We start from the raw sequence: 14,916 nt of genomic DNA on the forward strand, positions 1-14,916 counted from the left end.
TGTCCTTCCCTAGCCCCACTGCCCCTGAACTTCTACTCCAACCCTTTCCTAGTTAGATATGTCTGTATGGCCACTGACATATTTAAAAAACAAAACAAAACAAAAAACAGAGTAGAGAATGGGTTATGTGCTACAAATCCTCAACTGTATGTGGCTCATGATTTGGGGTATTTTCATGAGATGTTATCACTGACTTGAACAGGAAGTTTGTATTTTAAAAATCTGGGGTTTTAAGTTAAGCTAATAGACAATAGAGAATTATGTTTTGTATTTAGAACTATTATATCATTTTTTTTTTTTTGCTGTGAGTTCAGTCATTACTATTGAAATGGTCATCTGGAAACCTATTTTTAAAACACAATTCTCATAGCAGTTACAGCTCATGCAGATGGTGACTCCTTTGTAAGAATTACTTCTTTACTGTTGACAATGCTGTCCTCACATTCATGACCATCTCTGAATCTTTGTAGCAATACCAAAACACTTGGACGTGTCTAAATAAGAAAAGGCCATTTTAAGAAATTCTGTTAAAAAAATTATTACTATTGTTGTCCTAATGAGAAGTCCAGCCTGCACAAATCACCACACAGTTAGCCGTAAAATCTTAGGCTAGAAAACATTTTCCTCAGCAGAATTCATTGAAAATCAAGAGACCAAATTAGCATAAGCAATATTTTGAAGGAAAAAAACATAGCTTCATAACTGATCTCCCATGCCTGAGCATCTCTTGAATTAAAATGGAACCATCAGTGTTTTAACCTGGCTCTGAACAGTGTCAGGGGCCTGGACAGAGTTCAGAGGGTCCAGGCCGAGAAGCCCTGATCTGAAACACAGGGTCCAGAACCTGAGACGTTTGGTGCTAACAATGCTGTGCAAATGTCTAATGTTCTAAAAGACCCAGGATAGCCTGAAAGTCACTCTGTAGACCAGGCTAACCTCCAACTCGCAGAGACCCACCTGTTTCTGCCTCCCTAGTGCTGGGATTAAAGGGGTGTGCCGCCCTACCCGTCCCTCGGCCTGTTTTTCTTGATGTAAGCTCTCATATGTGCATGCACACAGGCACACTCGTACACACTCACTCACACGCATGCATATCCCTGTAGACATGTGATACACTAAAAGGCATGCATCTGCCGTGTATTCCTGCTTCACTTTTAGCCATGACTGTTTATCACAGACAACTGACTCTTGCCATCATCCGGGACAGTCATGTCCTTAATCTTTGTATAGTTTTCAACGGTTGAAAGGTTTTAGGAGTAACCTGATAAATCAGAATGACATTCGTGGGTAGATATTGTAATTGTCCTCCCTGTGGGTTGCTATCTCTGGGGGTTCAAGCCTTGTTTGCTTCCTGGCCCTTGCACACTCATCTATAGAGTGACCTCAATTCCTGAAAGCGGCCAAGTAGCTGATGCTGTACAAGTCTTCCCAGTATAGATCCTTATAAAAACAGCTGGCCAGAAGGTGTGCCCAAGGGGCTGCATGTTTAAAGACTTCTCTTTCTGAGCTGTTGATGAGTTGCCCTTTCTTAGTGCATATAGAATATTTGAGCACAGAATATAAGTTAAGACATCTCTCCAAAACACACACACACACACAAAACCACATCTCTTTGTTCTTCATCCGTAACTTCAGTGATTCTTCAAAGCTGGAGAAGAGAAAAGGTCCTCAATTGTGATTTTTTTTTTTAAGATGAGCTTTTTCCAAACCACTGCCCAGTGCAGAAGCTGATTGGTTGTGCTGTGTGGATGCTCCAGGGGCACTTATTCTCTATGCATGATTGGCTACTTGGAGAAAAAACAGTTAAACAGCGACACAGTTTTAACGGGAGGGATTGTTCCTGTGAGCAGGGCCTGTTCTCCCTTGGATGAGAAATGCATGTACCCTCTATCCCTGCTGGCTTATGATGTTCAAGAGTGGACAGTCCTCTGCTTTCAAAGAAAGTTGATAAAATGTGAGTGGCGGCCCAGCCAGGAGCCACACTGGGTTGTTTTCTTGTGTGTTTGTTTTATGTTTTGTTCAATGAATGTTTCTCTTTGAAAATCCTTTGTCTCTTCATGAGACAGTTAGTACCATGGTGTTTTTGCTCAGTGGCCAGGCAAGCTCGGCCTTATGGAATGAGATGGTGTGGGTGTGTGGGGGGTGGGTGGGGAGATGCATTCCACCCTGTCCCTGAAAAGCCACGGTCTTCCCTGTGCTTTGAACTGATACTGATGTTTGTTTCAGACATTTTCTTGTTGTCCTTTTTAAAGATAGGCATTAAGTTCTGGCTTTTCCTGGGCATTATTGTTTCTGTGTTAAAACTTGGCTCCTTCTGAGTCAGTTGTCTTCGAGAAGGACCTTACTTTAGAGATTAAATCCATCTCTGTGGTCTGTTCTCTGAATCTCTATTGTGTTTTTTGAAATTTAAACTGATACCAAGCTAAGCAGAAAGATTTTAGCTCCCCAGCTTGGATGTTGACATTAAATAACTTCACCTTGATCAGCATCCTTATGTCTCAGCTGCCGTACATCACTTTTTATTTTGTTGATGCTCAGGGGTGCAGTGCCCGTGGGAGGACACAGCAGCCTGGTTCTCTGTCAATTTGGGGTGACTATAACGTCGTGTCTCTCTGGATGATGCTTCTTGAGTTTGCCAGTTAGCCTGCTGCTGGTTCCTCCGACGCCTGTGCTGAGCTTGGTGGAAGGGTGTATAGGAAATCTCGTCCAGGAGAGCAGGGTTGGCGTGGCCAGTTTGTGATGTAGGCTGGGCGAGCACAGCGTGGAGAGGTTTGGTGGTGGCAGGGAATTCTCAGAGAATGCTGGCTGTTTGCTGACCAAAGGTGTGCCATCAAGGTCAGCCCCGTGTAAGGCCAGAGCGTCTGTGGTTTTCCTGACCCCGTACACTTATCGTGAACTCCCTCTCGTTAATTATTATATTTGCTTTCAGATGTCATGGCCCTCGTAAGCCACTTAAAATAGTTTGACCCATCCTCCGTGGTGTGACTAAGCATTCGGACACCATCCTGCCATAGGACCCTAAGCTATGGCCTTTGTGGGATGGTACTGAGCTGCAGAATTTGGCTCCTCCCTTGCCAGCCTCTGTGGGAACAAGGCCTCCCTCTGAGGAGCCCACTCTTATGCACTGGGCTCCATCCAGCTGCAGCCGCAGCAGCTTGGCCTTCTGGGAGGGAGCAGAGCATGTGGCGTTCCTTTCTCTGTCAGTACTATTCTGTCTATGGAGTCTATTTTCCCAGCCCCCACCTCTGTAGCTCTGTTTGTGTTCATCTACCAGGATCACCGCTCAGTAGGAGCTGTAGATAGTTGGAAATGCGGGCATCTCAAACTCTGAACGTTTGCTTTGCTTTTGTTTTAAGAGAGAGTCTGCCTGCATTGCCCGCACTGACCTCAAACCCTCGACCCTCACATCTTAGTCTTCCCAGCACTAGGATTGCAGACATGGATGCCACACCCAGTCAGGGTGCTTTTCTGTTGAGCGGTGACTGTGGAGAAGGCAGGGCAGTGTAGTGGTGTTGTCCGTGCCCTCTGAGTTAGACCCAAGGTGCAAAAGCCTTTAAAACCCAGTCGTAAAATGGCATCTGTAAAATGTCTTTATTAAGCCTACCTCCCAAATGGATAGAGAAACTTCAAGTACTTTAATTTTATAAAGTATATTTCACCTGCAATGAGGCCAAGGGAGAGAAATGTCTGGACATTACATAGAAGCCTAGGTTATATTTCCTGTCTCTCTGTGACTGAATGCAGTCTTACCCAATGATCGTGGCCACATTAGGTCATGCTGGTGGGGTTGATACAGAGGAAAGCTAAGTATAGTGAGGTAACGTTTATTTTTATTCTTTAAGTTAAAAATTCCCTGGGGCATTCACATGAATGATACAGTTGCAAAACTACCTAATCAAATGGAAATAGTCTTTATTCCTACATATTAGCAATTTTCTTGTTATGTTTCAAAATCAGTGCTGAGCTTTCTGAAGCTTCTAGGTCCTAGGTTGATGGGAGAAATATCAAAATACTAACCTTAGGTGTATTTCAGTAGTTCGTGGCCAGGAAGGAGGAGGTGCAATCAGGACAGAACATGGGGCCATTCTTCCAGCCGGGGCAGGTCCTCTGGAGTAAGAATTACTCTGCCTATGTAGAAAATCAAATTTACATCAGATCTATGGCTCGTATCTCATAAGGCTTCTCTCTACCATGTTACACTCCTAAAGATTATATAACCTTCTGAAGTTTCTGTTGGCGCAGACATCTGAAAATGGGTTTTTCCATGACACCTTGTTCCTAGCCGTATCCAGTTCTGTTGCTGTGGCAAAGGCTGCTCAGAGGAGGAAGGCTTGCTCTTGGCTTGCAGTTTACAGGGATACAGGCTATGGTGGAGGCAGACAGTCACATGCCACTGTGCAAGAAACTGCTTGCTCCCCTCTCAAAGAATCAGGAAGCGGCATGTTTTCTCTCCCCCCAATCACCCAGCCCTATGTGTCAGGGACCCCAACCCCAGGCCCTGGATGGTGTCCCCCACATGTAGCACAGATCCGACCACCTCAGTTGTCTCTGGCTGGGAAGAGATCTGACATGTTCAAAGACACAGGTGTCACAAGTACCCTACAAGTTTCCTAATCCACCCTTCCTTGTGGCCATCACCTTTCACAGTGGCCCTTGCAACAGTATCATACAATGTGCCATTTCTAACAAACAACTGGTAGAAATAAGTTCTTCCCAGGTTCTTCCACTGACTTTTGAAAAACTGTCGTCCAGAATACTGTGCTTACCCCAGACTTTTCTACTCTTCCCACCAAACTGATACAGTAATACAGTACTCCTCCTCCCTCCTTCCCTCTTCCTTCCTTCCTTCCTTTCTTCCTTCCTTCCTTCCTTCCTTCCTCTCTCCCCCTCCCTCCCTCCATCTCCTTCTTCCTTTCCCCCTCTCCCTTCTCCCTCCCTCTCTCTGCCTCCTCTCTCTGGCTCTTTCCTCTCTTTCTCCTTTCTCTCCTCTCTCTTTCCTCCCTCCCTCCTCCTTCTTTCCTTCCTTTCTTTCTTTGGTCAGTCAAAAGGGGGACAGATTTTAAAGCTGTGAAGTGGTTTCTATTTTACACAGCCCTGTCTCCCTCCCACAGTTCTATGGTCTCTGGATGCTAAAATACAGACTGAAATTTAATTTGACTTCCTTTAGCGATCTTTACATCTGGGGGGTGGTTTGAACATCCTCTGGGGCAAACCTGGGGAGCTCAACACAAACATTCTGGCTTAGAAGCAGCACTGGCCTACAAATTAAAATATGTGTGTGTGTATGTGCTTGTGCGTGTGCGTGTGTGTGTGTTCCCCTCCTGTGCCTGCTGCGTGGTGGAATTCAGCAGGGCCCTGCAGATACTGGGGCTTGCAGGTAGTAGTGCTTCCTAACCTGCCTTCCTTTTGGTATTCTTTTTAGTTTGAATCTGATTTTTCCCTCTGAGATTACACCAAAGAGATCTGTAGTCTTCCCCACCCTTGCTCAGCTTTCAGTTATCACTGTCCTTTGTCAGATGAGGGTTCAAACTTTTAGCAAGAAAAGAAAAGTTGTTTACTAGCTTTCAATAGGATGCACTTTAGCACAAAGTGCTTGATGAGTTCCTGAGTCTAAACTTAGTATTCTCCTCAAGTTCAGGAAGCTAGACGTTTGACCAGTGGTTCCTTGAAACAGGTCACCTTTCTACTTTTTTCTATGTGGGGACATATCCTGATTCCTGAGAAATGAAGGGAGAAAACTCTAAGCAATAACTGAAGATTCAGCAGTGCCCTGGACCCTTCAGAAATAGTTCTCAGAGGACCCCATGCTGTGAGAAGCCTTAGGAGACAGGCTCTGAGGCTGAGCTACTTTTATTGCAGAAGGGGAAGGAAGCCGGGAGAAAATGGTAACAATAGCAGCAGAGGCCCCTTTTTAGATCCTCAGAAGCACAGTATCTCTAGACAGTTCTTCTGAGTTATCTGCCGAGCATTTTCTCCAGTCTGTGAGTGGATACTGTTTAACCTACTGCAACACCCCAACAAAATTATTATGGCAACTCTTACCTGTTTTCCCAGGAAAACTGAAAGCTTCAGCAACAGCCGAGGAAAGAGTTACAGTTATGAGACACTCTCAGATAAGGGGCGAGATATTTATATGCACAAGAGGCGCCTTTGTTTTTAGGAGAACAGTGAAATAGGAAGTTGGTAACCCAGCGCGCAGAAGCAAATTCCTGTCTAGTTCCTCAGTTAGAAACTTCTACCCACTCTGAAAGCATTTGGAGCTGTTTGGGGATGGCATGCTTGGAAAACAAAACAACCAGGTTGAAAGAAGTCACCAGAACACCTGCCCCTTTTCCATTCTCTTCGAGTGTAGCGCTGGTGGACAGGACTTTTGATGGTCCAAGTGGAAGGTGATTGAAGTTCCAGGCATGAATATATATGAAACACTTCTGTTCCTTGCCCCTTGAACTCAAGGGGAAGCAGTGTCCAGCACGTTCCAGCCTCTCCTCCCACTCAGTCTTGAACTGTAATTGAAAGCCTGCTCCTCATTACGGAGCCTGACAGCCCATCTCTTTGCAGCTTGAGTTACGAAGCCATTTAGAGAAATCACTGGCCTAAGGACAAACAGCAGGGTGTGTAGATACAATGTAGCAGGAAGACATTGGTAGAAGGGATGTTATGGAAAGGGAATCCACTTGGCCAGCCTGGGGCAAGGTGGTTGGTTGCCCCCACTGTGTTGTATCGAAGTTGTCACAAGGCCCAGACAGGGAAAGGGGTGTGCTGAAATCTGTCCTGCTGGAGTTTTCCCCTGCAGGAAACTTGGCTGGAGCGGCTGATGCGGGGGTTGATAAAAACACAAGCTTGCAGGGGCTTCCATGGTGATGTGAAGGCGGGCTCCGAAGACCTGAGTCCTGTATGCTGCTTCAGCACATTTCTGGCTGGAGAAGGGAGCAAGGGGTGTCAGAAGGCTCCCCTGCTAGTGTTTACAGGACTTGGATGCCTGACAAGGGGAGCATCAAGTTAATTGTTCTTGAAGCAGGAAGTCTGGAGTGGAGGAAGCAGGTGTTGGGAGCTGATTACCCAGTTTTGAAAGGACTGTGTTCGCTCTTCAGCACTTTCTGGTTTGGCTCCCTAGGAGTCCGTGGGTATTTTGGATGGCACTGTCCCTTTTACCTGTAGAGTAATACTAGATCATACGTGTACGGGAGGGCATGTTTAAGCACATTTGGGAGCAGGCAGCCTACATGTAGCGGCCATGTTTCTAGGATCCATTTCTCTTTGTTTATTTTTCTGTTTCTTTTCGGCTTTCAGCATCCCATACATTCAGAAAACTTGTGACAAAGAGTGAATTCTTATTTTTCAAGTTGTTTTCAGACATTTCATGTTCATGTAATCTTGGCCTATTGATTTCCTGATTTTTTCTTTATTTTTTTGTTTTGTCCATTTTATTTTTAATCAGCTACATCAAATGGGTCTTTGGAGGGCCTGGATAACCAGGAGGGAGGGGTGTGCCAGACAAGAGCCATGAAGATCCTCATGAAGGTTGGACAAGGTAAAAGATCATCTGCTGCTTTGTGAAAGCCACTGTGACCGGGTGTAGCCCCCAGCTAGCGTGGCACCCGGGGTGACGGTGAGCGCCACCGTCGCCCCTCTTTTTAGTTTTGAAGGCAGCCCCCTCTCTGCACTTTGAGCCACTGGCAGAATCCCCCCACCTCCCCCAAGCGATATGCTCAGTTTTTCTTACTGGAGATCTCTCCAAAAGTTCAGGTCAGCGAGACAGATGTTGCCACAGATATGTGTATTTCTCTTTCACAATGCAGAATGCCTCTTTGATTGGGAAATTGAAGTGTCCAGTATGTAAACCCTGGCTCTGTAGCTTTGTTTTATTTTCAAATCTGGACAGCCCAAGAGCCGCGTTTGCATGTAGAATAACCTATTGTGCAGAAAGAAAGAATTATTCTTCTAATTAGAGACCGGTATGGTAGTCAATCAACTTGCTCAGTTAAATTGAAATGTCATCTGCAGTACTTCGACTGCCAAATGCAAGAATCCCTATAGTTTCCACAGATGGCCTCCTAATCTAAACCTCCGAAATAGCTAGGATAACCGTTCTGATTAAAAAGGAAGGTTATATTCTTGTATTTCACAGTGCTTTGCATAAAGAGTCTTATGTTCATTGCTATTCGTGCCTCTTGAGATATCTGTGCAGCTCCTGAAGCTTGCTATTGTCAGATGTCGGTGCCATGATTAATCGCTTGCTTTTCATGTAGATGCAAGCTCTGCTGGATCCACCAGGAGAAATGATCCAACAAGACGTCCAGAGCTAGAAGCTGGCACCAACGGGAGAAGTTCAACCACAAGTCCCTTTGTGAAACCAAACCCAGGTACAGCAGGGTGGTGTGCATGTGTACCTGTGGGCTGTGTTTTTGTAGAACTCCCAAGCCAGTGGGATTCACTAGTGGGCACAGATGCCTGGGAACTTCACTCAGACCGAGTCAGTATTAACTCTGCCACTAAAACCAACTAACTCATTCCCATCAAAGTCTTACTGTGGCAGTAACGGCGCTCACCAGAAGTGCCAGTCACCAGCGATGTTCCGCCAGACGGGTCCTCATTGGCTGAGGCTGTATCTTGCTCAGCCTCAACGCCATCCCAAAGCTGATGCTAATGTGTATATAATTCATGCCCTAATCCCTGTCTAATTGCATCTAATCCACAAAGAGCCTCGCCGATCCTTTTCTGAATCTTAGAAAACGTTGCCTAATGGCGTACTTTCCAGGTGGCTGTCCTTAATGCTTTTCACATTCTCTGTAAAATAAAATATCACAGGCCCACTGACTGAAGCATGCCCTCTAAAATGGGCTCATTTTCTCAACAGTCGTGGCTCATTGTGCTGTGCCACTTCACAAAATGTGGCACACACATCAGCACCTTTGTAGTAAGGATCTTTGTGCTGGTTTCAGAGGTGGCAAGAATTCAGATCTACCATAATATTATGCCTCTTTCCAAGACTCAAGGAAGTTTTGTTGTTTTTCTTTTTTTTCCTTCTAACTTTCAATGACAAGATGTGTCAAATCCTTGTGACAAATTGATAAATGGATAGGATAACGGTGCCAGGCAATTCTTTAGTGCTAACATTTGGGTTAGCAGCCTGTTCGGTGCCAGAGCGTCTGCTGCCTTCCAAATATATTTTAAGTGTAAATCAAATAATACAACCGAGTTTTGAATTGAACCCCTTCCCAGGCCCCATCACTCCTTCCTTTCTGGCACATATCTTCTAGTAGGCAGGGCTGTCTGCGGAAGGCAGGACTGTCTGCGGAAGGCAGGCGTTTTAAGATGCACATGACACACGGCTTCTAGAGTGAGGGAAGACCAGGCCGGGGCAAGGATGCACCGTGCTCTGCCGTGGCGGCAGCAGGCACCTTTCTTTCTGCTGGGTCCGGTGCACCATGAAGTGCTGAGGCTATGGAAGCCCGTGGCTGGCTGTCCGGCCATTCTGCTGCAGAAGACACAGACAAGAAAGCCACTGGGGATAGCGTGTGAGTGAGTGTTGGGCCTTTTGGGCTCCTTCACCTCATCTGTTGATCTCTGTCAGTTCTCCCTGTGAGTTGACCGTAGGCCATGTTTAATCGTTGCATTTCGAGGGTCCTGCAAGCCACAGCGCAGTCACAGGACCACAGTAACAGGCTCTTCTTACATTTGTACAGGTTCCAGCACTGACGGCAACAGCGCGGGGCATTCTGGGAACAATCTCCTGGGTTCCGAAGTGGCCTTATTCGCAGGGATCGCATCAGGGTGCATCATCTTCATCGTCATCATCATCACCTTGGTAGTACTGCTGCTCAAGTACCGCAGGAGGCACCGTAAACACTCTCCACAGCACACGACCACGCTGTCACTCAGCACACTGGCCACACCCAAGCGAGGTGGCAACAATAACGGCTCGGAACCCAGTGATGTTATCATACCACTAAGGACTGCAGACAGCGTCTTCTGCCCGCACTACGAGAAGGTCAGCGGGGACTATGGGCACCCAGTGTACATCGTGCAGGAGATGCCCCCACAGAGTCCTGCCAACATTTACTACAAGGTCTGAGGCCTGGGACCTGCGCCTCCCAAGGGAACTCGCGCCTTGTTGTGGGCGCAGGGACTTCCTGAGCCTGGCTGTGGGGGCGGGGTGCCTCCTGGAAGAGCCTGGAGCTGGACAGTTTTGTAGTCTGTAGCTTTTCGGCCTTGGGGAACCACAGACCCTCCCCGGAAGCTGGAAGACTGCTAGGAGATTCCCACTTGGACTGCCGCGTTCCCTCGCGGACCTCCAAGCCATGCACCCAGCCTCTCAGGCATCTGCAGAGCCCGGGGAGGACACGGTAGGCTATGGAAGGTGCAGCAGCATCTTAGGAGAAGGCCGTGCACCAGGCCGGCCCCTGCCTCCATGTTTCCTGCCGTGCACGCTGGACTTGTCACTCGGACCTCGGGCTCAGTAAGGTTTTCAAAAAGATCTCTAGCGTTTAGTCCTTACTCACTCCTTCTGTTGCCAGGGCTCCGACACCTCCCCAGACCCCTCACCACAGTCTGCATCATTAAGGGACCCTCACCGCAGAGTCCCGGCTCCACCCTTTACACCAAGATCAAATTAGATGGGTATTAGGTACAGAGTCCTGCTTTCCTGGAGTCTGGGTCAGCCGGGAAGCCTGGGAGGTGTGGAGACAAGGGAAGGGTGCCGGTTTCCACCGGCTTCCAGCCACTGCAGGTCAAGGCTGCTGCCCCTGGAGCATAGTGGGAAAGCCAGAAGGAAATGATAGATGGTGCTTTGGTTTTACCGAAAGAGGCAGGTGGGAGACCACAGACTGTGGTAAGTGGTGCCCAACTCACCGTCACACGGCTAGGCAGCAGGGAATCAAAAAATCCCTCTTCCACTGTGGAACAGAGGGGTCATTTGTTGTGATAGGACCAGCCAGAGCACAGAGGGAGAGGAGAGGCCTCTGGCGAAGTCCTGGGGCAGGACTGTTGAGGTACTGGCAATAAAAAAATAAAATAAAGCGCAGCCCTTGAGCTGCGGGAGAGTCCGTCTGCTTTGGGAGATGGTCTAAGCAGACTCAGCTGCTATATTACCCCATTTTATTAAACACAGGGAAAGCATTTAGGAGATTAGCAGAGAGCCAAATCTGACCTACAAGTTGAAAAGCCAAAGGTCAAACAGGCTGTAAGTCCATCACCACTGAGGTTATTGGGGAATTCTCATTAGGAAAGGTAGGTCAGATCCCCCTCCCTAGCCCCCATAAGTGCCCCTCCCCCTCCCCGATTGAGCCTTATACTTTGGTTTTTGGGTTATGGCCAGCCGTGCTGTCCGGGCTGTGAGGCTGTACCCGGGCTCCGTTGTCAAAGCAAAGCACACATGGCCCACGTCTAAGAGTCCTTAAGATGGAAGTAAGTTATGATGTCGAGGGGAAGGAGGGAGATAGGACATATTTATATTAGGTGTATAGAACACAAGGGATATAAAATGAAAGATTTTTTACTAATATATATTTTAAGATTACACACAATACACACCAGGAGATGTGGGATTTCGTTAGCCGTGGCGATGAAAGCGATCCCAGCCCTTAGTGCTTTACAGAGTTAATGATTGGATAGCTACTTCTGAGAGAAGCTGTGTCGCCCCAAAAAGTTATCAGTAACGAGAACAGAAGACGAAAATAACAAAGTCCCGCAGATATCTCACGGAACTGACGAGGAATGTCAGCCCCCAAACGCCAGGAAATTGGTGCACTGTGCCCTGTGTTAGACAAGGGGGCTGGCCTTCACTGTGTTGGGTTTTCCCTTGCCCTATGGGCTGAAGTGTTCTCTGGAATCCAGCAGGTCACACTGAGGGAGTTACAGTTGAAAGTTTAGCTGTGGGTCCCTCTTCTCCTGTTCCTATCCCTGCCCTTCCAGAAGAATAAACAGGAAGCAGGAAGCCTACTTTTTTTTATGTGCTATGCAAAATAGACATCTTTAACAGAGTCCTGTTACTATGGTAACATTTTGCTTTCTGAATTGGGAGGAGAAAAAAAAATTGTAACGACAGCATTTGAAGGTTCTCAGACCTCCAGTGAGTACCTGTAACAATGAGTTGTCACAGTAATCATTCCCTGCTTCCCAAACCTGAAAATGATGTTGGTTCAATGTATGTGTATGTGTGAGTGGGTGTGTGGTACACGTGTGTACATATATGTATAATATATATCTCCAGTATATATTATATATATCTATATCATATTTCTGTGGAGGGTTGCCATGGCGATCAGCCACAGTACATATGTAATTCTTTCCGTCACCCCAGCCTCTCCTGTGCATTCACGCAAGATTTTCTGGTAAGCCATCAAAAGTCGTAGGAACGGGGAAGGAGAGGGATGAGGAGGGAGACATGGGAAGCCGTCTGATTTTAATGAAATCAAATGTCTGTGTCATCAGTTGGCTACATTTTTTGGTCCTATGCTAAACTGTGAAAAATCAGATGAATTGATGAAGAGTTAGCCTGTGCGTCTGTTTTGTGTCTGGTGCAGAAGATGACAATCTACCAACTGTCCCCTTATTTGGAGTTGGTTCAGCTTTGGAAAAGTTACTGTAAATGCCTTGCTTGTATTCCCATCCCGGTCACCTGACTTGGGAGCTTGCACCATCCTGTGTAAGAAGATGCTGTAAATAGGTAGACCAGATCTTACCGTCTATGGATTCGGGGTGTTACAGTAGCCTTACTCACCTTTTTAATAAAAATACACATGAAAACAAGACAGAAATGGCTTTTCTTACCCAGATTGTGTACATAGAGCAATGTTGGTTTTTTATAAAGTCTAAGCAAGATGTTTTGTATAAAAATCTGAATTTTGCAATGTATTTAGCTACAGCTTGTTTAACGGCAGTGTCATTCCCCCTTTGCACTGTAATGAGGAAAAAAATGGTATAAAAGGTTGCCAAATTGCTGCATATTTGTGCCGTAATTATGTACCATGAATATTTATTTAATTTCGTTGTCCAATTTGTAAGTAACACAGTATTATGCTTGAGTTATAAATATTTTTTTCTTTGTTTTATTTTCCTAGCCTGTCATAGGTTCCAAACCTGCTTTTACTTCCACATGACAGTTAGCCCCAGAAGACGAGATCCGAGCAGTCACATTCCACGTCTCTTTCAAACTGAATTTGTTCTTAAAAAAATAAAATATTTTTTTCCTATGGAAAAAGCGCCTTCACAGTATTTTCTTTTCCTTTTTATTATTTTTTCTTTTCTTTTCATTTTCTTTCTTTTTCAGTTTACTTTGATTTTCTCCCTTTTATGCCCACTTCTCAAGACAAATCATGCATGTATTACAAATAAAGTTTGGTTAAAGCCCTGACAGCCCACGCAGGAAAAGCTTGCCCTTGCACCTGTGTTCCACAGTGGGAATGGTCAGCCAGGCAGTGAACCCTCGAAGAAAGGAGGAAATAATCTATTCTGCTGCTTAACCGCAGACGGATTACATGTCTGTGTCGGCTGAGCACTTTGGTAGGGTGACCCCACGATAAAGGCAGACGTCAAATGTTCTTCATAAAGTTATACCTTGAGGAAAGTGTATTATAAAATTGCATTAAGGCAAGCCAGAGACCAGTGATGAGATTAAAAATTCAAGACTGGGAGATGCTTCAGTCAGCCTGCCCTGCAAACATGAGATCTGGTGGCCTGAACCGCAGCACACCCTATGTCAAAGCTGAGTGTGTTGACCGTAGCCCCTCCTGCCCCACCCCCCAAACCCGGAGAAAGACCATGCAATAGTCTCATGGAATAAGTGAGCCTCAGGTCCAGTGAGAGGCTCTGTCTCATAAAGTAAAGGTGGATAGTAGTCCAAGGAGGACAGCTGATGTCAGAGAACAGCGACACGTGCACAGAGAACATAGGCACACAGCTACACGTATAAGTATACATATAAAACGCATTTTTTAAAAAATGAAACACATCTCTAATGTGCTCCTTCAACTACCCTGAGGTTTGGGAGTATTTTCCTGGCTTATTGTGGACTTTGGGGTCTCGATGTTTGCACTGCCTGGAACCTTTGTAAGCAGTGAGAGTCTAGCCCACCGGGGGTTAGCACTATTGCTAAAATCAGTTGCCATCCACCTTAGCCCAAGGAGTGATATAGCTTAGGTAAGGGGGGTGTGAAGGCCCTCTCTCCTGAGGCCAGTGAACAGGACAGGAGTTCCAAGACCTGACTGCTGTGCTCAAAATCACAATCCCAGCAGGTGGGAAAAGTCCAGAGTTGTGGATGTGAAAATGTGCAAGCCCCCTCCACACACACACACACACAGAGAGAGACAGGGATGGAAACACTCAGTGTGGAGATCTGTGGAGCTTCAGGCTAGACCCCCCGCACTGGCAGGAGGGAATGTTTGCTGAGCAAATGCTTTACACAGCTACAGACCCACAGAAGGTCCTCCGAGGCACAGGCTTAGTCGAATCTTGAGTTTTATCTCCAGCATTTTTACCTCTGACTCCTGAGTTTCACTGACAAGTTTCAGGGCCAAGTCACTAAACTGGCCCCTCAGTCCTGCATACAAGAGTGGTTTGACTTCAGGTGGGCAAACGGTAGCAATGAGAGGTGCCTCTTTTCCAACTCTGTGGACTCTGGCTTGCGTGCTCAAGTAAAGTCCCCACAGACATGATAGCATCACTTCCCACTTTTCCTTCGGGGACCATTCTCCACATTCAGTTAGCGAGGGTCAGTGAAGAAAGAGCTAAGATGTGCCAGTGTGGTTTTCCATTGGGGAGAAGACTTGCACTGACAGAAGCATCTTGCAAAGAGATGTAAGGAGGTGTTCTTGTCTAAAAGATAATAGCTTGCTAAGGAAAATCCCAGCTCCTTCAGCCACCTCCCAGCCTGCAGCTGCTTTCAGAGTGGCTCTCACCATTGTGTTCTCTCTCTCT

At 46.4% G+C, this 14,916-nt stretch overlaps 1 protein-coding gene across 2 annotated transcripts in view; it reads left to right on the top strand.

Annotated features, from left to right (window-relative positions):
• Positions 1-13,188, top strand: part of Efnb2 (ephrin B2) — a 43,170-nt gene extending 29,982 nt beyond the window's left edge. Inside the window, exons 3-5 of one of the 2 annotated variants that reach the window (XM_005366310.1) lie at positions 7,439-7,531; positions 8,250-8,363; positions 9,687-13,188. In XM_005366310.1, coding sequence (XP_005366367.1) covers positions 7,439-7,531; positions 8,250-8,363; positions 9,687-10,075 — 596 coding nt within the window. In that variant the 3' untranslated portion in view covers positions 10,076-13,188. The remainder of the gene's footprint in view (positions 1-7,438; positions 7,532-8,249; positions 8,364-9,686) is intronic. The other variant, XM_026788809.1, reaches the window with a different exon arrangement.
• The last annotated feature ends 1,728 nt before the right edge of the window (positions 13,189-14,916 follow it).

This window comes from Microtus ochrogaster, unplaced genomic scaffold, assembly GCF_000317375.1.
Source record: "Microtus ochrogaster isolate Prairie Vole_2 unplaced genomic scaffold, MicOch1.0 UNK7, whole genome shotgun sequence".
NCBI classification, from domain to species: domain Eukaryota; kingdom Metazoa; phylum Chordata; class Mammalia; order Rodentia; family Cricetidae; genus Microtus; species Microtus ochrogaster.